General features: G+C 43.0%; 1 protein-coding gene across 4 annotated transcripts in view; it reads left to right on the top strand.

Annotated features, from left to right (window-relative positions):
• Nucleotides 1-24,836, top strand: part of LOC125969394 (syntaxin-3-like) — a 75,058-nt gene that overhangs the window by 31,331 nt on the left and 18,891 nt on the right. For 2 of the 4 annotated variants that reach the window (XM_068650706.1, XM_068650708.1), the window contains one exon: nucleotides 13,757-13,973. The exons of 1 other annotated variant lie outside the window; for it this stretch is intronic. In XM_068650706.1, coding sequence (XP_068506807.1) covers nucleotides 13,757-13,834 — 78 coding nt within the window. In that variant the 3' untranslated portion in view covers nucleotides 13,835-13,973. Of the gene's footprint in view, nucleotides 1-1,278; nucleotides 13,974-24,836 lie in introns of those variants that run through there. One more of the 4 variants, XM_049721392.2, reaches the window with a different exon arrangement.

Genomic DNA, 24,836 nt, shown 5'->3' on the forward strand with positions numbered 1-24,836 from the left:
TCTGAGTTTTATATGAGATCAAATAATCATAGTACAATGAGAATTAGGGAGTGGACAGAGGTGGGCAGTTTACCAAATTTTTATTCTCCGTCATTTGTCCGCAACTTGGGCACCCTTCCGTCCTTATTCATAATACTGTATTTTCCCCACCATAAGGCGCTTCGGGTTAAAATGAGGAGACTCAATTACAAGAATCATTTCTGTACTTAACCCACACATACGACGCACCGCATTACAGGACGCATGCATGCATATGGTATAGAAAAAAGGTAGTGGGAACAAGACAGCGAGTTTTTTTGTACTTCATTCAACTATTTAACAATGTATAGGACTGTACTTACATTATTGTTCAGCAATCCATCAAAGTCTTCATCTGCTGCTTCCAAATCAAACAGCTCGGCAAGTTTGCCATTTAAAATGCTAAGTTCCTTCTCGTCATTGTTGGAGTCAATGTTGTAATGATCTTGGCTTTCCAGAAAGCACAGATAACATTTAAAGCTGATGCCTTTTTTCAGGCATCCACATTCCATTCACATATGATGGCGTAACTCGCTCGGCGCTGCCTCTGAATCTTAGTAAATGTGTTTGTCGTTAATGTGAAATGCCAGTTTTAGTAAACGTGTGGTTGCTGTCTGTCATCCATTGCTCTCACGCTGCTTGCAACTTGACTATGAATGCCCTGTTCACACCAATGTCAAGCGGTTGGAGTTACTTTGTTAATCTTCCTGGAATGATGGCAAGATTTGCCGTTGATGTGGAATGCCAGTTTTCGTAAACGAGTGGGCGCTAACATCCATTACTCCCACGCTGCTTGGAACTTGACGTTGAATGCCCTGTTCAAACCAAGGATCTTTATTGAAAAAGGGCAAAGGGGAAGTGGAAGACTGGATTGATAGTCCTGGTCAGGGGCAAGCAGGTGGTCAGGGCAGGCGGCGAGCAAAGCGAGTTGGGTCGGTACACGGGCAACATTGGCAATGGGAATCATTCGGGCAGAGCGCAGTGAGCACAGGGGTGGCGTCACAGGCAGGGTAAAAGGATGAACTGACAGAGTGAAGACGAGAGTCCGGAGTTTAAATAATCAGTACGCTAAGCGGGAACAGGTGCCGGTGGTCAACTTGATTGTGTGGGCACCGCCATGACCGGCCGATACAGAGAAAAAGGAGCAGCTCGGTGGCAGGTGACGCAGACACGTGACTGTCTAGCAGTTGGAGTTCCTTTGTTAATACTCCTGGAATGATGGAAGAATTCTAATTAATTTTCTGAACTTGGCTTTTACAGCAGCTGTGAGATGCATGGAGTCTCAGATGAACAGGGAGGGCCATGTGTGGAAGAAAAACACCCGGTCACTTCATGTACAACTCTCTCAGCCACCCTCTCATTTTCTCCTTATCCATCCAGCCCTATTGATTTCCCTTATCAGTGACTCTGGCTGGAAACTTCTTTAGGCAGCGTCTTCCTCTTAAAAAAAAGACCGTAGGTGATAGTTTTTGTCCATTACCATGGCAACCAAGCACAACTGTGAAAGAAAACCTCTCATGCCCTGTTTGCATATTGCTACCATCCGTGCTGGTCCACTTTTTCTCTACAGTATGTAGTATAAATGACATACAGAAAATAATGTATAAATAATATAAATATAAATATGAAAGCCGACTCACCGAACCCCGAGGGTTCGATCGAACCCAGGTTAAGAACCACTGCATTAGAACATCAAATAATAGTTTCAAACATGCAAATACTATATTAATACGTAGTATAAATGACATGAGAAAATAATGTATAAATATGAAACGTGTGTGTGCGCGCGCGTGTGTGTGTGTGTGTGTGTCTGTGTGTGTGTGTGTGTGTGTGTGTGTGTGTGTGTGTGTGTGTGTGTGTGTGTCACATATGTAGATGTAGCTAAAGTATACATACTGTAAATATGGTTTTAGAACTCTTTTATTATTAACTTTTTTTATAACAAGATACAAGTATACATACTATAAATATGTTTTTAGAACTCTTTTATTATTATTATAAAAAAATCTTACAAGGTATAATACTGTTAATATGTTTTTAGAATAATTTTTACAACAAGGTACAAGTGTACGTACTGCAATTGTGTGGGCACTCCCTGCCTTCTGCTAGTGTGCGGGCAACTTTCGTGCCATAATTCCTCAATTTACAAATTTTATTTTTAATTTTAGATTTTTTTTTGGGGGTGGAAAAAATCTGCAATGTACTGAAGCCACAATAAATGAACCGCGATATAGCGAAGGATTACTGTATATTTATCCCTGTCCATATTTCTCATTGAAAAAGGGCTTCCGTCAACAGTCTGTCCCTCCTTCCATCGTCAGTCCTAAGATTAAAATTTTCCACTCCATAAGGTGCACCTAAAAGGCTTTAATTTTCTGAAAAATCTACAGGGCGCATTCTAAGAAGGTGAGCCTTTTGTCTGCCCCGAGTTCCAAAATCAGTAAATGTTGTGCGGCTGCCGACACAGGGTCATATATGTAAAGAACAGTACGTAATACTCAAAATATGTAAGATGACAGCGATTAACCAATCAGAAGACATTACACAATATGGAAAATACATACACTGGAGTGGTAAACCAATCTGAGATCATACGTAATACCTAGAGTACGTACTTACCGCCGCCTCAACTGATAAATACTGATTCGTGCATTGGTTTGCCTATGGACCCCTGAAAATAGCATGGGAGAAATAACATACTTACAAGCTACGCGTCATCAGTTGTGAGGCAGCACATCACATGGTAAGAGAGCCTCTGTGAGAAAGTTTCACAACAAAGGCAAACACATTTACACAATCACTCTGAGGCAGCGCTGAGCAAGTTATGCAAGTTATGTGAATGGATTGTCGATGCATGGGTAAAGGTATCAGGTTTAACTGTTGTTCAACCTTTATGGAGATTCGGGATCATTGCTGAAAGGCAACTTGACAACGAGACTGACACAGACAATGACGAAAGTCTGTTTGAAGTTTGAAAAAAGACTTTTTGAACACCAAATTTAATTTTTATACAGAAAATAATCACAGTACATCTGAAACCAAAGATTATAACAATATATTCGAGAGAAACAGCATGTTATTTTGCCTCATTCAAATCATGCAAAAACTGTCTATCACATATTAATAACTGAACATTTAAATATGTAAACTAAAGTGCAATCACATTTGTAAATGAATGGCTTCTGGTTTTTGAAATGTAAATAAACCAATCTACTATGATAAAACAACAAAATTGCAATAATTGCATTAAGCATCAAAGTGAAGTCTAACTGTAACTGTAGTCTTGAAACAAATCTGAATAAGGAAAAACATTGCAATAAAACAATGCAAACTGCTACCGCTATTTTCATTTTTCTTCTTCGTGACAGGGGTTCGCTTTGGCCTGGGGAGTTAAGTTCAGCATTCACTTTGAAGATATCTGGCGTCATCTAGCGTTGTGAATGGGAATAATGTCTAGACCCTGAATATAAGACGACCCCCACATTTCAATGCTAAAATCACTGTCTTATATTCGGGCTAATACGGTATATCGATGTTAGTAGGCTGGGTTCAAGTATCATGTCATGCCAAGTTTATTTATATGGACTAAAACACAGAAACATCTCAAATGGCTATTCATGCCTACAATTGACAAATATTCTTGACATCTCTTGATCATAACCCTTCAGAGGGCAAGAAAAAAATTTAAAATATGGATGGATGGAAAGAAGTTGACCATGCAGTGTCTCTTACCTGAAGGTATCTCTTGATATTCAATGTGCTCACAGAGCTTTGACCCAAAAACCAGGATCCAAATCTACAGGACATTTCAGTTCAGGCTGCTGAGCGGGTAGAACGCTCTCAAGGATACAGCAAACTGTTGGTGAGCCAAAAAACAACTACCAGGCTGCATAAATTGTGTAGCCTGTAATAGCAGACAGAGAAAGAATATGGAAAACCTCAAACTTTTATTGCCACAAAAATCTAAGAGTGATGGTGCCAAAGGAGATTCACTTACGAATGCTCTGGAAGTAATCAATATGGGGATAGAAGCTAGGATGGAGGAGATGTAATTCCTCAAAAATGAGAAAGAAGGATCAGCTGATCAAAACCCTCACCAGCAGTGTAGAAGAGCTTGATGAGCAGAATAAGACCAAAGATGTAATCATCACTGGTCTCAAGATCGCACCAAGAAGCAACGCCGGTTCACTGAGACACCAAAGCAATGTGGATGATGAGTACAACCGATCTGTGGAACAGCAAGCGGTGGAGTTCTTATCAAAAAACAAACGTGAACTCATGCCACCTGCTTCCCAAGAGAGGAGTCACCGGTGGTTGAGTCACGACAACTGTGCCGTGCTACTGACATTCACAAGCAGAAAGCACAAAATCGCTTTACTGAAACAGGGAAAAAATCTGATGGAATCAAATGATTATATCAATGATAATCTCAGCAAACAAACTTCATCCCTTGATTGCTTGGCAAGCCCGTCAACTAAAGACTTTTGGACGTCCAACTGCAAAATCAAACATAAAGCCAAATGGATCATCTGCAGAGAATACCACACCGGTCCAGATCAGAGTACTGGAGGAGTTGGACAAATTGGCAAATTGAGGTACGTATGTCAAGACCTATGGAAAAAAATCCATAGCCCCAGCTCATGCCAAAATCAAATTGAACTGCAAGAACTGTTGGATTTGGCTGCACGCTATGACAACAAAAACTTGGAAATAATTCATCATCCAATATTAACCAGTATCTTTATTAATCTTGGATGGTGGATGGTTAGCCACATTGATTTGGAAGGAAAGCTGTCCACAATTCATTGCAAGAGCAGGAGTTTAAATGGCAACTTTGAAACAATACAGGATTATCTATTGACATTGGGATAAGCCCTTTAAAATTAATGCACAATAAGAAACTTGGACTAAAGATCTTATTTGTCCACAAGAGAAGGATCAACAAATCTAGTGGAATGCTTTATGTGGAGACATTAGATTGTCAGTGGTGGTGGAAACATATTTGAATGTGTATCAATTGAGATCAGTATAAAAAAAAGTAATAATCACGACTAATTTGTTTGATCTGAATCAGAAGGAGGCCTCCCTGTGTAGAGATCTCCACACTAAAATGGAGATGTCTGCATCTGAAGGCCTTAAATACAGTGAAGAGTTCATTCAGGGAATATACACAAATTCTCAAATGGAATTTATACTTTTTAATACCTTTTTAATACCATCACAATAATTCTTAATACCAACATGACTTCGAGCTGCAATTATGACAACCTTTTGTCACAATATTTTTTTTAATACCAACACAACTTTGAGCTGCAACTATGACAACCTTTCAAACTTCAGGGATAGGGATTACAAATAAAGTTACAGATTATTGTATTTTCTCACACAACTTTCTGAGTGGGTAAGTGCAATGAAAGGACAAAATGTTTTTTCATTGTTAAAGGTAGAAAGAGCACACACCACTGTTGCAATATAGAGGATTGATCTTAGCCTACAACTATGGCATTGCATTTTCCTTAAGTACAACATCAGTTAGAGATGATCTTTAATTAAATATATTTTAATAAATAAAGTTATAGCTACTATTAAAGATAATCAACAGTAGGCTAAACCATTAAAAGAATCGACAGTCCATGAAAATATTTATTATTTACTGATGGTTCTGCCTCTCTCTCTCACACACGCACACACGAGCACGAATAACCTTAGCCTACAAATATGATTTTACATTTTCGTTTGGCAGTGAGATAAGTTAGAAAAACTATATTTTTATAAATTTTATTTTTATTATTCTATATATTTACTCTTTATTCTTAGTTCATGCTCTTACACGTGGAAATGAAGTGCTGTGAAAGATCATCGTTTGGCAAACGTTTGACAATGAGATAAATTAGAAAAATTATATTTTCATAAACTGTATTGTATTCTGTATATTTATTATTTATTGTTGTTCACTCTCTTACACGTGGAAATGATGTGCTGTGACAGCATGTGGGGAAATTGACAATAAAGCTGACTTTGACTTTGAGATCATCTATCTTTGCAGGCCCCAGGAATTTGGAACCAAAATATCTTGTAATCACACAGTCATTCTCTAAAAACCTAATGTGTATGTTCATTTTTTTTCTTTGTGTCACTCGTAACTCGCTTCTTCTTCTTGAAGTAAGTAAGTAAAACTTGATTACGTAGCCAGTCTGTCCTTGCTGCACGCAAAGCTTTTGGTGATTGGTGGGGAGCTGTGGAGGTTTGCGGTAATGTAGCCGTCCCACTACCGCAGAAGATTGAAACGTTAAACTGCCCACCCCGTCGACGTATCCTTAACTGTTGGCTAGGGTTTGACTCCATGCACGACGTGACGGCATACAGCCCCATCCAGACAATATTCACATTTTAATTTTTTTAACATACTACCGTAATTTTCGGACCAAAAGTCGCTCCGGAATATAGGTCGCATTAGCCATAAAATGCACAATAACAGGAAAAAAAACATATATGTCGCTCCAGAGTATAAGTCGCATTTTGGGGGAAATTTATTCGACAAAATCCAACACCAAGAACAGACATGAACGAACAACAACAGGCTGAACGATAGGTATGCTAATGTGACATAAACACAAACGAAGAGCTGAGAAAGGGCCTGACGTAACATTCAGAGTTATTCAAATAACTATTACATAAATAACACGTTTATAAACCCATTTGTGTCACTCCAATTCATTAAATCCATCGATCGTTCTTTATGTCAACAATGCCGGGTGCGCGTCGCTGACGGCGGTTGCACTTCAAAATATTCCACAGGCCCGTATAACGAAAGCAATAATATTATCAAACCATCTGTGTCACTCCAAATCATTAAATCCATCGATCAAATTCCTCGTCCTTTGTCAACAACGCCGCGCGTGTGCCCTGACGTCAGCCTCGTCATTATTCCCCAGATCTAGTATATAACAATATTGTAGCGTTAACAAAGTACAAGGAAAGACGTGGGTTTGGTAAACGGCTCTTTATTTAACAAAACAAGAGTTCAACGAGCCAACAACTACTGAACTGTAACGATAAAAACATATACAAGTTGCTATACGAAATAAACTATATCAAATAAATATAACATAAATAGTTCACCACCACACGACCCCAAGTACCGGCGTGGACTTCCAGGCGTGTGGCGGCGTGGACTTCGATCCCCGGAGGTGGCACTTCCAGCCACGGAGGTGGAAGAGAGCTCCATAGAATAGGACCGGGCGTGCGTAAAAGCCATGTCCGAGCCCCATCCACCGTCCCCGGACAGCCACCCTGCCGAGCGCCGGCCCCCGACTTCCATCCACGGAGGTGAAAGAGTGTTCCGTAGAGTCGGACCGGGCGTGCGTAAAAGCCATGTCCAAGCCCCATACACCGTCCCCGGACAGCCACCCGGCCAAGCGCCAGCCCCTGACTTCCATCCACGGAGATGAAAGAGGGCTCCGTAGAGTAGGACCGGGCGTGCGTAAAAGCCATAATAGTTTTTCAAACCTTCTGTGTCACTCCAAATCATTAAATCCTTCAAACTCTTCGTCCTCTGTGTCACTTACAAACAAAGCCGCTAATGACTGTGATGATAGTATGTGGGGCCCTTCGTCATCGTCGTCATCCCGTGATCGAATCTTTGTCCTTTATGTAAACAACCACTGCGCCGCGCCACTGACGTCACTTGAAATTCAAATTACAGTAATCCCTTGCTACATCGTGGTTCGTTTATCGCAATTTCGCTTTTTTTTTTTTTTGAGTTGTGAAAATTTGTGAAAAAAATTCACATATAAGTCGCTCCTCAGTATAAGTCGCCCCCCCACCCAAACTATGAAAAAAAAAACGCGACTTATAGTCAGAAAAATACGGTATATACACTGTATACAGTAATCCCTCGCTACATCGCAGTTCGATTATTGCGGCTTCAGTACATTGCGGATTTTTCTCCCCCCCCCAAAAATATCACAAATTCAAAATAAACCTACTAAATTAAGGAATCCTAAATTGAGAAATTATGGCACGAAAGTTTCTCACACACCAGCAGAAGGCAGGGAGTGTCCACACAATTGCAGTACGTACACTTGTACCTTTTTATAAAAAAATGTTGTTATAATAATAAGAGTTCTAAAAACATTTACAGTATTGTACCTTGTTATAAAAACGTTGTCTAATAATAAGAGTTCTAAAACATAATTACAGTATGTATACTTTAGCTACATATACATGTCACACACACACACACACACACACACACACACACACACACACACACACACGCACACGCACACACACACACACACACACACACACACACACGCACACGCACACACACACGCACACACACGTTTCATATTTATACATTATTTTCTCATGTCATTTATACTACGTATTAATATAGTATTTGCATGTTTGAAACTATTATTTGATGTTATAAAAAAGAGGGGTTCAGTGAATGCGCATATGAAACTGATGGGGTTCGGTAACCCCCCCCTCCCAAAGAGGGGTTCAGTGCATGCGCATATGGAACTGATGGGGTTCGGTACTTCCAAAAAGGTTAAGAACCACTGTTCTAATGATAACATTAATGTTCCAATGATATATACATATGCACTTATATGGTTTAATATACGCTTATTGATACACAAACACTGTATGTATGTTTAAAAAAGCGTGACACTACTTTGCGGATCTTCACATATCGCGGGTGGTCTTGGAACCAATTATCCGCGATAAACGAGGGACTACTGTACACTATATACAGACAATAAGCCTCTCGGTTGTTACCAATAACTGGCCTAAGCCAGTCTTTAAATATAGCGTCATCCAACCAGATATCGAAAAACATACATTTCCCCATGACTTCATTTTGCCTCCATTACCAGGGAATATTGTGTAGGCACGAATTATTTTGATGACGTTTTTATCGTGCACGCACACTGATGGACGAAATTGAACTTTTTTTTTTAATGGTTGTTGGCATCCACAGCATTGCATTAACGCTGCAAACTACAACATACTGTAGGACACAGGTCCTGCTTGCACATACTATGATTTAGTATATAATAAATGAAATTACGTGATTTTTAGAGAATAGGCCTTCCAGGTGGATAGCTGTTCAAAAATGTAATACCTTGTCAGATGGCATTTACTACTTTATCATACTTTTTAATGGCCTTCATTTAAGATCTTGTAATACGTTTTACAACCCCGCAGATACCCTGTTGATAGAGTTTTGCCCACTCTACCTTTTATGCAAGAACCACATGAGACAGTTTGCCCATTTTACGCTTGCAAGCGGAGAAAGCCATCAGCACCCTGTGTGATACAGGGGTGCTTGAAAGTAGTCTGACCTTCGCGTCTTGCAAGAGAATATTTTGAGAGAAAGCAGGGTAGGGGTGAGAGTGAACAGTTTTCGAGGGTCACCTCTGCAAACTGGAATTAGTGCAGAGGGTTTTAGCTCTTTGTTTTACAAGGTTGTGGAAACAGATATTAGTGGAGCATTTTAGATAACGAACTAAGCAAGAATGTTTCCACATCATTTGGAAAGTTCCAACAACTGAATGTGGAAAGTTTCAACGAGTCATTGAAAGGTGGAAGGTTTTAACAAAGTTAATGATTCTAGTCAACATTCCAACAAAATCATATGATCAAAATAATTTGTCAACCCTAACACCTGTCATTGATAAAACAATGCCAGTGTCGACATGTCAACATGATGAAATCTACTGTAAGTTATGACTGCATCTGCCTTATATTATGTCTAACATTCCAAGCAGGGCTTGGCCTGTATAAAAATACTTCATTGCAATTTCTGAAACTTGTATTATAACGACTCTTATGAACTCTCAAGAATACTGATCACGAACTTTCAAGAATCCTGATTATTTGGACACTTGGACATAAAAAAATATAAACGACCATGTTATTGCTTTAGGACTTAGAATGTCACTCTTGGTTTTATTTTGTGGTCGCAAAAGTAACATAGAATAATTATGGAGCTAGGTGATTTAAATTGCTGGTTGAAATTGGGTGGGATGAGATAAACAAAATTGTTAACCCTAACCCATTTTGGCAAGTCATGTGTTAACAGTGCGTGAAATGAAATTTAGATGAATGGTGACAATGTACTGGCTGAAAAAAAGAAACAATTTTGTGATAATGACATAAGGATCGCACAGTCTTTGTAGACTGCAATGGTTGATAATGTGCTCCCCAGTTGAAAGAATATGGTGTTTTTTGTAGTGTTGGAAAGGTTTATGGCATGGGAGCTGAGGACGCCCCAATTGTCATTTGCCTCGTATCACAGTTACTATTGGCCTGAATATAAGACGGTGTTTTTTGCATTGAAATAAGACTGAAAAAGTGGGGGTTGTCTTACATTCGGGGTCTAGACATTATACCCATTCACAATGTTAGATGGCGCCAGATATCTTTTAAGCGAATGCTGAACATAACTCCCCAGGCCAAAGCGAACCCCTGTCACAAAGAAGAAAAATAAAAATAGCTGTTAGAAAGGTTCCTATGTTGATGTTAAAATTTTGGAAAGTTACGTCACAGCGCCTTAAGTCTCGCGTGAGTTACCCCAGCTTATCACGATTGTTGGATCTTGTGCGCAGTGGTAAATTAAAGGTTGCTGGTATCGACTGAGTATGTTGCTGTGATCGTGTGCGTCTTTGACACAAAGTGAGTATATACATTTCATTGTTACTACTGTCTACTGTTATGCCGTTTATCTGATTGCGGTTTGTTTCGTGTGTGCGCCGTTTGATTGATAGCTTCGGTGCGCTCCTTTAAGTTTTCCTCACATCGTACGAGTAGCCGTTTCGCAGCGGCACGGCTACAAGCGGTCGCCAGCAAATGTATTTTGTTGTCTCGATGACTTATGTTTGGTGTGTTGCTGAGAGTATTTCATTTATGGTTATCTAGTATAGTGGAACCGTTACGCGCAGTTAGTAATGCAATGTGTGCCGTCTACTAGTGTTGTGTGATGTCAGAAATTGAGCGTTGACTTACGTGCTGTATTTCTGTCCGTTGCAGAACCACACACACACACACACACACACACACACACACACACACACACACTACACACACACCGCACACACCCTTCACACGCTTCATACAATAATCACACACACATGAATCACATTCACACACCCAAAGACTCACCCATGTACACTACACACACCTGCTCTCACATCCTTACGACCAAACATGTGCCTATACCCTTTTGCCAGTTTGCCTGTATGCCCCTATGAGCCACAGTGCCTTTTACTTTTTTGCCAATAATTCAGTAAAGCAATCAAAACTGAACCATATCTTCCCTCCTGTGTTCTGATCGACACCCGGGGGCAAAAAGAGCATAACCCTCCAAGCCAACCCCCTACACAGTCCTCAGACTCCCCAACAATAGCGGTTAGTTTGCATTATTTTATTGCAATGTTTTTCCTTATTCAGATTTGTTTCAAGACTACAGTTACAGTTAGACTTCACTTTGATGCTTAATGCAGTTATTGCAATTTTGTTGTTTTATCACAGTAGATTGGTTTATTTACATTTCAAAAACCAAAAGCAATTCATTTACAAATGTGATTGCACTTTAGTTTACATATTTAAAGATTCAAGATTCAAGAGTTTTTTATTCGCCATGTTTGAGCGTGCCAAACAAGGAATTTGACTTCGGTAAATCACAGCCTCTGTTCAACATTTAGGTGACTAACAACAACACTCAGGACATGTGAAGAACGAAAGATATTCTCAAACACCCCCTGATCTTAAACTCCCAAGAGGGCAAGGAAAAAGGCAAGGAAAAACTCAAAACTCCAGCTAGGGGAAATGAGAAACCTTGAGAAGAGACCACAGATGGGAGGGTCCCTCTTCTAGGATGACCAGGCTGCAATGGATGCAGAGAGGACACATAGTACAAACAGTGTAGACAAAAAAGGTGTGGCAAGCGGGATGTTATTGCACGGTAATGACACTGAGACTCTAAGAGTGGTGTGAGTTCATCAGAGCGACAGCCTGGGGGAAGAAGCTGTCTCTGTGTCTGCTGGTTTTAGTGTACAGAGCTCTATAACGGCGTCCGGAGGGGAGTAGTTCAAACAGGCTGCAACCTGGGTGCGAAGGGTCTGTTGAGATGTTACTTGCACGTTTCCTGGTCCTGGACAGGTACAAGTCTTGGATAGATGGGAGGTTGATTCCAATTATCTTTTCTGCAGTCCTTATTGTCCGTTGCAGTCTGTGCTTGTTTTGTTTGGAGGCCGATCCAAACCAGACAGTGATGGAGGTGCAGAGGACAGACTGGATGATGGCAGTGTAGAAGGTCTTCAGCAGCTCCCGTGGCAGGTTGAACTTCTTGAGCTGTCTCAGGAAGTACAGCCTCTGCTGGGCCTTCTTCCGGACAGAGTCTATGTGGCTATATTTCAGGTCCCGAGAGATTGTGGTTCCCAGGAACTTGAAGGTGTCTGATGAGAGAATAGTATTACTGCGGATAGTGAGGGGTGAAAGTGGTGAAGGGCCTCGCCTGAAGTCCACTGTCATCTCCACGGTCTTGAAATGTTCAGATATTAAGATGTGATACACAGTTTTTGCATGATTTGAATGAGGCAAAATAACATGCTTATTCTCTCGAATATATTGTTATAATCATTTGTTTCAGATGTACTGTAAATATTTTCTGTATAAAATTAATTTTGGTCATCAAAAAGTCTTTTTTTCAAACTTGAGTCTTGAAAAAGAAGGGGGGGTCGTCTTATATTCATGCCAATACGGTAATTATTCGTGTCTAACCTCTTCAACGCGTGTTCATTTTCTTCTAAGGAAAAAATATTCACGCAAATCAAACTCACATGTAATTAGTTAAAATTCAGCTGATTATATTACGTCTGCTTTCAGGAAAAGGGTTTACAAATCAGTGCTGGGCTTTTCTCTCCGACAGTGACCCAATGCAATATCAGGAAAAGCAGAAAGGTGTCAGGAATGAGTTGAGCCAGGGCGACCAAATGCAGCTTGAACCAGGATTTATTGCAGGGAAAAGGAGTTGGAAGGGAGGCAGGTGGGGAACCGACGACACAGACGGGAGGGAGACTCACGGCCAGCAAAACAGACAGACTGACCGACATGAAGTCCCCTTGGACAAGGTTAAAATTCTGACCGTGAGCCTTCAGACAGACCGAGGGAGAACCAGATGACAAGAACAGGAACACTGGGCACAACAGTAGACACCGACCGGGAGAAACACACGGGCAGGGCTTAAATACACAGGGTAACAAGAGGAAGCAGGTGACAGACATTACGGTAACGAAAGGGGTGTGGCCGAGCGAAGTGCAGGCCGATCGTGCTGTGGCACGGGCGTGACAAAAGGAAGTTCTTTGTAGTGCTTATATTGAGTCGAGTTGCGTTGCACACGAAGGTGGGAGCCAGTTCGTTTTCCGTTGGCGTCCGTCCAGCTGTCTAATATTCTGTGGACCTTGAAAGGTCAGTCAAAATCCAGTAAGATTGGTATTTAGGGGGCTGCGCCAGTGAAAATGAGTTCATGGGATTTGTATTCATTTCTGTTCAGTACAAGTTGCTTTGAGATACAAATAATTGAAGTTACACACAATAGACAGAACGAGGTAAACTTATAAGTCAAGGTATCACTGTACGTATGTAAATCATAGATGATGTTATGGATATTTCTTTGTTGTATACTTACATGTTATGTGTTTATGTCCTTCTCTTGCATGCTGCGAAGAAACAAATGATGATCTTCTGTTGCTGTGTATTATTGGCTGTCATCCTAGGTTCATTTGTCTACAGTTTTATCAAATAAACACTGAATATATCTTCTTCGACTTGCTAAGTCTAAACAACCGAAGAGTTACCATAGCTGGCAGAGAAAACTCCTAGGACTGTAATTTGCTTTAACTGTATTCTGTCTTTTTATTCAATTAAAGACCCCAGAAAGCTAATTTTGATATTTCTTTCTTAATTTGTTCTGTCGCGGGGACCTGCGCGCCTCGAAGCGAGCCACAAGGAGAAGGCGCATATGAACGGGAACACGTACGGGCAGGCGCTCTTGCTCGGGTGCGAGTGCAATCTCCCATGTCCCTTCCCGGTTCGCGTGCGCTCAGGTGTCCATTAATTAGATCATCAGTGACACAGACACTTCCTCACTTAAACTCGCGCACACCAAGGACTAGGGACGCTCATATCAGAAATGCTGCCAGTGACACTGCACGGGGAGAAGCAACAGCCCACGGACTACTGGTGAGCTCTGTCTATTCACTATGAACTCTGCAAATACTACTGTGCCCACTCACAGTGATCATAAACAACAAAAGGACTATGGGTTGTTATTTTCTGATTTTGGTGTTTTGTTGTGTATGATGTTAAAGTAAAAAGATAAAATGAAGAAGGATTTAATTTACAGGAAAAATCTGACATAAAAAATTGGTATCTAAAACATTAATTTGTGTCAAAAGAGCATGATTTAATGAGCTAAAAATTATTACCATCCATCCATCCATCCATTATCTGTACCGCTTGTCCCCACGGGGGTCGCGGGTGTGCTGGAGCCTATTCCATCTGTCATTGGGCAGTAGGCAGGGGACACCCTGCACTGGTTGCCAGCCAATCGCAGGGCACACAGAGACAAACAACCATCTGCACTTGCACTCACATCTATTGGTGTCACGTCTCGTCTCCAGCCGTTTTACTATGTGTCTGTTGTCATGGTTTCTGTCTGTGTGCCCATGATTAGTATGATCATTCTCACCTGCCTCTTGTTACCTGTCGTGTATTTAAGTCCTGTCTGCCCCTCTGTCAGATCATTAATGTCTTCACGTCCTTTGTTTCACGACCCTGTCGGTCAGTCCTCTTGTGTTTTTGTTAAGTCATGTCAGTTTGTCGAGTCTCTTAGTTTGTTTTGCTGAATAAAAGATGGTCCAAGCTGCATTTGGTTGCCCTGCTCCATCCGCTCCGTGACAATTGGCAATTCAGAGTGCTCAATCGGCCAACCATGCATGTTTTTGGGATGTCGGAGGAAACCGAAGTGCCCGGAGAAAAGCCACGCAAGCACGGGGAGAACATGCAAAGCTCCACACAGGGAGGGCCGGAGATGGTGTTGGATTTGGTCCACAATTTGGGAAGCGCGCTATCCGCGCCTCACGGCAAAAGCCAGAGCCAATCATCTGTTATCTAATTTACTCACTGAGTGTTTGTTTTCTTTTTCAGTTTTAGGAAAAGGCTAAGACACCGAAACAAAATTTAGACTTACACAGGTTGGTTGAGTTCAATCACAATTCTTGTTAAGAGAGCTCTGTTTTCAGGAAAGTACAACACAGCACTGGGCCTTTTGTGCGACAATGCTCAAGAGCAGAAAGTCTCCATTCAGAAAAGGCAACGTTCAAGGTTCTTTGGTCAGCTTATATTCAGTTGCACATGCCAATGTGGGCCGAGTTTGATGGGTGATGAGTCTTTGGGGTGGGGCAAGTTCGCAGGAGAGTTTGATTCCATGGGAGTGGGTGCTGGTTCGGTGAGAGCTGCTTCCGTGAGGGTGGGTGCTGATTATGGGTGATTCGGTGTGTGGGGGGGCTGTTGTTTTCCATCCCGTCTTTCGGCCTTGGCGATCACCTTTGGCTGGGTTCTTGGGTGTCTTCCTCCTGGCGTTCTCCCTCTGGCACCTCTGCTGGTTTTATCTCCAAGTGACCTTCCTGTAAACATTTTCCTCTATTCTTGCACCTCGTCCATTCATCATCCTTCCAGTTTTGTTATTTTGTACGGACTTATGTGAAGTTTTGTGTGTGACATCATCAATTCGTTAATGTTCCCTGACTATGCAAAGTTCTTACTCACCACTTACCATGCATTTGTTTGTTTGTTCTTTTGACACTACATGTATTTGCTAACTTTGTCACATTCTTAGTTTAATCATGCTTCCAACCAAATCTTTTCATTGTTAGTCAAAATATTTTCCTTCTGTCCAGAACATTCAATAGTAATCCAAGGATGGCTTCTAGCATTAGGCAAAATACGACGTTACATCAAGCATTAATCAAAACATAAGATATAATGAAGTACAAAACATTCTTAGACACCTTGAGCAGTGTCCGTGATTTAGAATAACATCAAGCATGCATTAAATAGTTCCTTAAGGGTCGTTATGCTAGTCAGGCAATATATCAACAAACATTTGTTATTTCAAAGTGCACAGAAATACATATCAGATCATGAAGTTATAAAAACCCATGTCATTACCATATATAAAAATGTCTAGTTATGTCTTCTTTATTGGTTTGGTGTGCAGGTATAATTATATGCTTAAAATGTTTCTTTTATTGATTTAATATGCGAATATACTTGTCTGCTTATGTACTTTATTCAATGAGGTTTGAGCATATCTGTTTTTGTAGCTAGGCAGGACGTTTTGTATTTCTACCCCATTCCTTCAATGAAATCGAACCCGCATCCTCTGAACTGCGAGGTGGATGTGCTAACTAGTGCTTCACCGTGCCGCCTCATCACTTATTATTGTTTATAATTTCATGCGTTGAAGGTATTTCACTAACAAATTAAACCAAGTGAAGAAAGCTGTGCACAGTGAAAGACAGTGAAAAACCCGTACAAGCCTGGCTACAATCAATGTCATGTATCGATGAGTCGATGAGCTCAAATTGGAGAGAACAACAATTAAAATACTCTTCACACAACTGGCCAACCGAATAACTAGGACCTTCGTGGATGTCTCCAGAGCAACTACAGGAAACATTCAATAAGCTAACACTAGAGGGCTCACAAGTCCCGGAATCCAATGAGGAGGTTGAAGTGGCAATGTGCAAGGCAGCTAATGTCGACGACACACAAGAGCTAAGCGAGGACCAACGAGCTGATATGGAAAGAACGGAGTAGGAGTGTGAGAAAACAATGAAGGGCGTTAAAACCTTGATACAAGAACGGCTTTGGACCAGTCTTGGAAAGCGAGAAGTTTTGGATGTATTTTAGGCAGGCATTGAGAAAAGACACCACCTATATAAGACATGAACCAAGGCAGCCAGAGATGCCTATCAACTATGGAATCGGTGGGCACCTACTGCTGAACAGGAAGATTTCAACAAACAACTCAAAACTTTGAAGTTTCTTTGCTGATACATGTTTGTGGATTTCTCCTATTTTCTCAAGTCCGTAACACACAAATTGGTGCAACTTCAGGGTACCTTTAGGAGTGCTCACCCTGATTTTCAGTAAGTAACGCTTGGTCGTTACCGTTGCTTTCATGCTTCTCACTCCATGAACCACTGGTTTAACGTCCTTGCTTCCCTGGTTCAGTTCTTTTGCAGCCTTGTGTTTTATGTAATTGGTATCGGAGGCTAGATCTCTTAGTGTCCCAAGTCTCTGTCCTGCGTTGGCGGTGTTCTGCCCTCAGAATTGTTTTCTTGATGTTTGGATTGTTTGTGTACTTAAAACTGATTTATTTAATGGATACTTTACGCTAAGAAATGTTTTCTATGTAAGGAAGTATACACAAAGAGTTATTTGTCATTCAGAAGCAAACCGGACATTTATTTTGAAATGCACCGGAAGTTGCGCAGATTTCGGTTGAAGCGTATATATAGGGTATATAGGGCGCACCGAATTAAAAGGCACATAAAATAGAAGCTAACTGCAACAAACGGAGGTTGACTAGGGTTGGGGTATGCATCCACTAGCCAATAACCAATGAGCCCTCTGTAAACAATCGCGTTTCTCAAACTATATCCTATAAAAGTGATCGGAACTGACTAAAGTTCGATCTAACACATCGGTACTGCTTACTTATGTTTCCCTTCCATATCGATCCTTAAATGTACTCGAAACATAAACGGAGCAGCCTATTTTGAAATGAAATAGCCTCGTGCGTATAGCAGCTATCATTATAGCATTAGCCACCCGCAAACTCCCATGAGCCTCAGCTCGCAGACTCCCATGAGCCTTAGCAAAGTGTCGTGGCAGCCCCCTGTAAACAATCGCTTTCTCAAACTCTCCCACAAAAGTGATCGGAACCGACTAAAGACTGATTTAACACATTGGTGCTGCTTATTTATGATTCCGTTGGATATTGATCCGTAAACGTACTCGAAAACATTAACGGAACAGCCTATTTTGACATGAAATAGCCTCGCAGTTACAACAGCTATTCAGTGACGCCCCCTGACCACGGTTGCCGTAATGCAGGGAAGCGATGCGACCTTGTAATTTACTAGTCGTACTAAAACGTATTGAAACATTTTGGCAGAGTGCTGTGTACAACCAGTATGGATTAACAAATTCATCAACTGATCCATATATAAGGCGCTCTGGATTATAAAGCGCACTGTGTTTTTTTTGAGTAAATTTTAAGTTTAAGTGCACCTAATAGTGCGGAAAATACGGTATTTGGATTTTATTAAACCTACAAATGTGTAAGATCATTTTGCCGTACCCTGTACAATGTAGAGGTGTCGTTTTTCTTTTTCTTTTTTGTTTTGACTCATTTTCATTACTGTAATATGTGTGTATAGAGGGGTAAGACTAGAAAACCTTTTTTAACTTCAGACTCTGAAGTTTTTTTTATGCTGGTGAACCAAGGTTCTGTCAGTTTAATGTGTTAATAATTACAAGTCAATGCTCTATGTTTTTAAATTAGGCTCAGTGAGTGACCCATAGGCTGCACCACTAGGCAGAAATAAATTTCATTCATGGTCTGTTACATTTTATATGATCAATTAGCCGGTCAATCTGTACTTGTATACAAATAAGAAAAGTTGTTGTTTCTGTTTAATATTTCTATGTACATGAGTTTGCCTGTGTCCAGATATCAGTTGGATTTGAGGGCTTTGAGAGCGTAGACTGTCATGAGGAAGTGGAGGATAATGGCACCAATGTCATAAAGCAGGAGCAGCAGTGTCACACCCCAGCAGTATGCCTGCAATAGAAAGATACTATAGTAAAAAGACAAGATGTGCGTTGACCACTCCACAGACTAGTATGTGGGTTCCGGGATAATGTCACAATATAATGTCACAATCCCAGTGTCATTCAGGTCAGGTATGGGGGCACGCGCAGCGGCGGCGCTTCGCTGCGCTTCGCTGCGCTTCGCTGCGCTCCGCTGCGCTCCGCTGCGCTCCGCTGCGCTCCGCTCCGCTCACCATCCTCCTCCACTTGCTCGGTGACCGTCTGGCATAGACTCTTCAGAAGATTCCCAAGCTACGCCAACCACTGCACATGTGACCTCGCTACTGGGTGCTTCCAGCCTTTCGGGTCCGGCTCACAGATTATTCTGTTAGCCAGGTTCGTCCGCGGGAAGTGAACCATGTGGCCGTAGAAGCTGTTGTATACACACCTCATCTCCACCCTCTCCAGTACCGTCTGGTTCGACACACGGTCTTGCCAACGGATCCCAAGGATGCGGTGAAGCGAGGTGCACACGAAAGTGTTCAGCCGTCGTCTTTGACCCGCTGTCAGTGTTCACGCTTCACTTAAGTATAGCACGATAGGCATGACTAGCGAGCGAAAGACGCGGAGCTTAGTCAATCTGCTCAGATATTGGGAGCGCCACACGGTCTTCTTCAGTGAGCCCATCACTCCCTGTGCAAGGCCAAGTCGAGGATCGACTTCTGGCTTGCACGAGGTGGAGCAGTGAACCATGCTGCAGAGGTAAGTGAACTCTTCCAAGATCTCAACCTTCTCGCCTGCCACGTCGGTCGACTCAATACCACCATCCAGAATCTCGCCGAATGCCTGGATTTTTGTCTTGATCCAGGAGACACGTAGACCCAAGGGCTTCGCTTGATTTCTCTCTCTTGCGTTTCAAGGGCCCCCGTGAGATCATCCAGTGTCTCCGCAAAGTTCACTGAGTCGTCTGCGAAGTCCAGATCGCTGATTCGAACGTTGCAGAACGACGCTCCACAGTCCGTCCTCCCCATGACACGGTCCATAATCCAGTCCATACAAGCGCTGAAGAGCAATGCCGCAAGCACGCATTCATGCCTCACCCCGGTATCAACTGGGAAGAAGTCAAAGGCGGCGCCGCCGTGCCTGACAGCACTCTCAGTACCGGAATACAGAACCAAGGAGAATGAGCTGCAGAGGGATACCCCGGAGGTCTAGGAGTCTTCACAGAGCGTCTCTACTAACTGAGTTGAACGCCTTCTTGAAGGCGCTCTGTCAGGACTCAGCGCTCTGTTAGAACGCGGAGAGCGAGGATACGGTCGACGGTGTGTCTCTTAGGCATGAAGCTCAGGTCGCTGGTGTTCTAACAGGTGGTGGCGCATCCTGTTCAGAAGTACATGGGCAAAGACAGGCACTGAGAGGAGAGTAAACCCCCCGATAGTTGTTGCACTCCCGGACATCACCCTTCCATATCGGTACAACAGTCGACCCCCGAGCTACACACAGAACAGAGCAGGGAATGCAACCCCTCAAGGGCGCCCCCCCACGGAGCATTTCCACGTAGATACCACAGTTCCCCGGCACTCTTCCGTCTCCCAGCTGGCCCAATGCCTTTTGGACTTCCTCTAGGCTGGGCACATCAGTGCTGATAGGATGGGAAGGCGCCGGGGCCAGGATTCCGTCCGCCGATATCTCGCAGCTGGGGGGGGGGGGGTCGACTTGGCCCAGCGATTCAGCCCGTCCTCTTCCTGCAGGAGTGTACCATTCGCTGCCAGCACAGCTGAGCTTCGCGGCCGGGGTCCGGTCGAACGAAGTTCCCGGATTGTCCTGTAAGAGGGGCGGGCATCACCTGTAATCAGGTGACGCTCAACCCTCTCGCAGAGACCCTGGACCCGTTCCTCCTGATCCCGTCGCGCAGCCTGAACGGCTTTGCGGCGCAGCTACCTGTAGCAATTGGCATGCCCACTGAGCCTAGCTTTGCGGCATTCTTCGACTATGTTCGCCGTCCCGACAGATAGGCCACCCCAACGTCTCCTGGGTATCTCAGGTATGCTCTCCTTGGCAGTCCCCTGGATTGAGTGTCTGAACCCCTCCCACATTGCTTGCAGGACCCACCGAGGAGTCCAGCCCCACAAGCCTCCCAGCCAGACTCCTGACGTATGCTGCAGCCACGTCAGGCTCCCGTAGCCAGCCTACTTCTCGGGGCCTTGAGACAGAGCTGTAGCGTGGCGACGAGGAGCCGGTGGTCAGTAATGAAGAACTCAGCACTCCGGAACACCCGACAAGCCCGCTGCAGGGACCATACACCCCCTACGAGAACGTGGTTGATTTTCCTGGTGTGGCCGGTATTATAGAATACGAAGTCCACCCTCCAGCCTCCGAAACCACAAACCACCAACCCTCAGCTTATGACTCCTGTCAAAGTCCAGCATCAGGGAGGAGTTGGTGTCGCGTTTCCCATCGGAGAATATTCCAGAGCTGTGAGGACTGATGCATGCCTCGTAGCCATCCTGGAGGTGCCTGTGACAGCATTGAAGTCCCCAAGGACAATCAGGGTGTTAGGGTTGACAAATTATTTTGATTGTATGATTATGTTGGAAATATAAACTAATGATTAACCAAACTTGTCCTGTTCCTACAACGAAGTAAAACAAAGTGCTAAGTCCCCCTGCGCTGCTTGACTAGCTGGAGCGGAGGCAATCAAAGTTGTTGTTTCCCCCAACATCGTAAGACAAAATGCTAAGATTGCTCTGATTTGACCAGATCTGTATGCTACAGGGTGACGAACGTTTTCTCCACTTGCAAGTGCTAAAGGGCAAACTGTCTCCAGTGTGGTTCTTGCAAAGAAGTTAGAGTGAGCACCACACAGGGTATCCCCCCCTTGGGACCGCGTCCACCGCCGAGTTGAGCTCGGCGTAGAAGGCTTCCTTCATGGAGAGCTCACTCGCCCCGGTAGAGTGAGCGAGGCGCAGTCGCATAATACGCTCTGAGACCAGCGTAACTTCCTTCACCTACGAGACCACCGCCATGGCCACCCCCTAGAGGTGCCGGCCATCGCTCCGGCCTGACCACTAGTAGGTGTAACCACCCACTCTGCTTTTGCCCGAACAAGGCCGCCTCACTTCTGAGAGGGCCGCCACTCCAATGCCCATTCTGTGGAGCTCTGCAGACAAGCAAGGCACGTCAGAGTCTTCCTTGAGTGAGAGCACGTTCCAAGCAGCTGCCTGAATCGGATGCCTCAGGTTTAACCGAGCGCTTCAGGATCCGGTGTGCAACGCAATGCCACACAAGCCTTGCTACTCCGATGTTTCCCCCCAATCGGGCTATGGGGGTCCCGAAAACTTTGACCCACTGCCTTCATGCGGCGCTGGATTTTGGCGTCAGGGGTACTCTCTCGGCGCGGGTTTGGTTGTGGCTTTTGTTGTTTTATTGCGGGAAATTTAGGGTATAGGTGGGGTGCAGGAGAGTGCTCCCGCTGGGGTCTCCCTAGTCTGCTGGGGGACTTCAATACTAATTTGAGCAACTGCCGTGAGACCTGGAAATGTGTGATGTGGAGCAATGGCCTATATCGCATAGTTATCATACCCCAGTGGTGTTTTGTTATGGATCCAGCTCAGTGGACTAGTGGTAGAGTGTCTGCCCTGAGACTGGAAGGTTGTGGGTTCAAACCCCTGCCGGGTCATACCAAAGACTATAAAAATGGGACCCATTGCCTCCCTGCTTGGCACTCAGCATTAAGAGTTGGAATTGGGGGGTTAGATCACCAAATGATTCCTGAGCGTGGCAACGCTGCTGCTCACTGCTCCCCTCTACCCCAGGGGATGGATCAAAATCACACGGGGATGGGTTAAATGCAGAGGACAAATTTCACCCCACCCAGATGTGTGTGGCGACAATCACTGGGACTTTAACTTTAACTTCTGTGCTCGTAATGCACTGTCCATAACAAACAAACAAACAAACAAACAAACAAACAAACAAACAAACAAACAAACAAACAAACAAACGATGTCCATCTGTGTTCCTTGTACAGACAAACAAAAGATGTCCATCTGTGTTCCTTGTATAGTCAAACCTCGGTTTTCGACCACAATCTGTTCCAGATGACGGTTCGAGAAGCGAATCGGTCGAATCCCGAATCTATTTATCCCATTACAAATAATGGACATTTTTCTAATTCGTTCCAAGACAAAAAAAACGGCCTTTTTAAAGCATTTTTTCATTTGTTATATATGAAAACATTTCTAAAATAAAAATAAAAAATCAATGCCTTAATACCAGTGCGCCTTATGGTGCGAAAAATACAAAGTCAAAGTCTGCTTTATTGTCAATTTCTTCACATGTCAAGACATACAAAGAGATCGAAATTGCGTTTCCTACTATCCCACGATGGAGACAAGACATATTACACCTAATTGGTCCACACAAAAAACAAAACATTCAATTAAACAATACAAAAATAAAAATAAAAAGGCACATACAATGAATAAATAAGAGCAACTTGGTTGAAATGGTGCAATTGTGCATACAGCAGTCATCATCAGTATAATAGCGCAAAAGCACAAGTGGAGTAGTGCAAGTGGAGTAGTGCAAGGCAGCCATCGTGGCCCAAAAGGCCAGGACGTTATGCAGCCGAGGGTGGAGGGGGGAGAGAGTTCAGGATCATAACAGTCTGGAGTATGAAGCTGTTGGTGAGTCTGGTGGTGCGGGAGCGCAGGCTTCTGTACCTCTTCCCAGAGGGCAGTAGATCAAACAAAGTGTGAGCGGTGTGACTCACATCATTCACAATCGTGGTCGCCTTGCGGGTGAGGTGGGAGGTGTAAATGTCCTTCAGGGAGGGAGCGAAGCACCAATAATCCTAATAAAGCTGTGTTGACTATGCGCTGCAGGGCCTTCCCCTAGTAAATACACTGCTCAAAAAAATTTAGGGAACAGTTTTTTATCAGGGTATGGCACAAGTTCAATTAAACTTTTCTGATAAGGTTTTGGTCAGGTACGTGGCAGAGGGGGTTGTTAATCAGTTTCAGCTGCATTGGTGTTGATGGAATTAACAACAGGAGCACTAGAGGGGCAACAACGAGATGGTCCCCAAAACAGGACTGATTTTGCAGGTGGAGGCCATTTCAAGTTCCTCCCTCTTGATCTTTTTTAACTGTTTTTCCACAAGTGTTGGCTTTAGCTAGAGCAGGGGTGGGCAAACTTTTTGACTTGCGGGCCGAATTGGGTTCTAAATTTTGACCGGGGGGCCGAACCAGGAGCAGTTGGATGTAGTGTTTGTGTGAAGTAATATAAACGACCTGTAAAGGTCATTGCATAAAAGATTTGGGCCTTTAGTAGGTAGTAACGCATGGATATTCAAAAAAAGTTTTTGGAAAACAAATGCATTTATTAACATTAAAAAAAAAAAAACATCCCTAAAAAACTGCTATCAGTGATTCTCATAAAATATGACAGTTATTATGAATAACAGTCTCCATCACTTCAGGTCAGATTAATGAAAGATGTATAAGATAAACATCTTATGAGATCACATCAAACGGCAAACATTCTGACCAAATATATCATCTTGAAGAATCGGTGAAAGCATACATCCAAATAAAGTAATCAAAACGGCAACACGGTGAGGGGTATCTCAAAATCAGAGCAGAGTTTTAACTCACAAACACCTGGTAACAGAGGTGAGGAAACGGGAAACACTTCCTTAAAGTAAGCCTTAAGAACTTAACAGGTTAAGATTAGTCACAAACAGGTGGTGCATCAATGTCCTTGAGCATCCTGCATTGTTTGAAAATGACAATGGTCGCTAGTTTCAATCCCTGGTATTTGTACAGCTCATATTCAAAATGCAGTTTTTTTACAACAAACTTGAAAGCCTCCCCTTCATTTTCAGTGGGAACAGTGTTGTTGGTCTCCATTTTTTTGCTAGT

Source organism: Syngnathus scovelli, chromosome 5 (genome assembly GCF_024217435.2).
Source record: "Syngnathus scovelli strain Florida chromosome 5, RoL_Ssco_1.2, whole genome shotgun sequence".
NCBI lineage: Eukaryota > Metazoa > Chordata > Actinopteri > Syngnathiformes > Syngnathidae > Syngnathus > Syngnathus scovelli.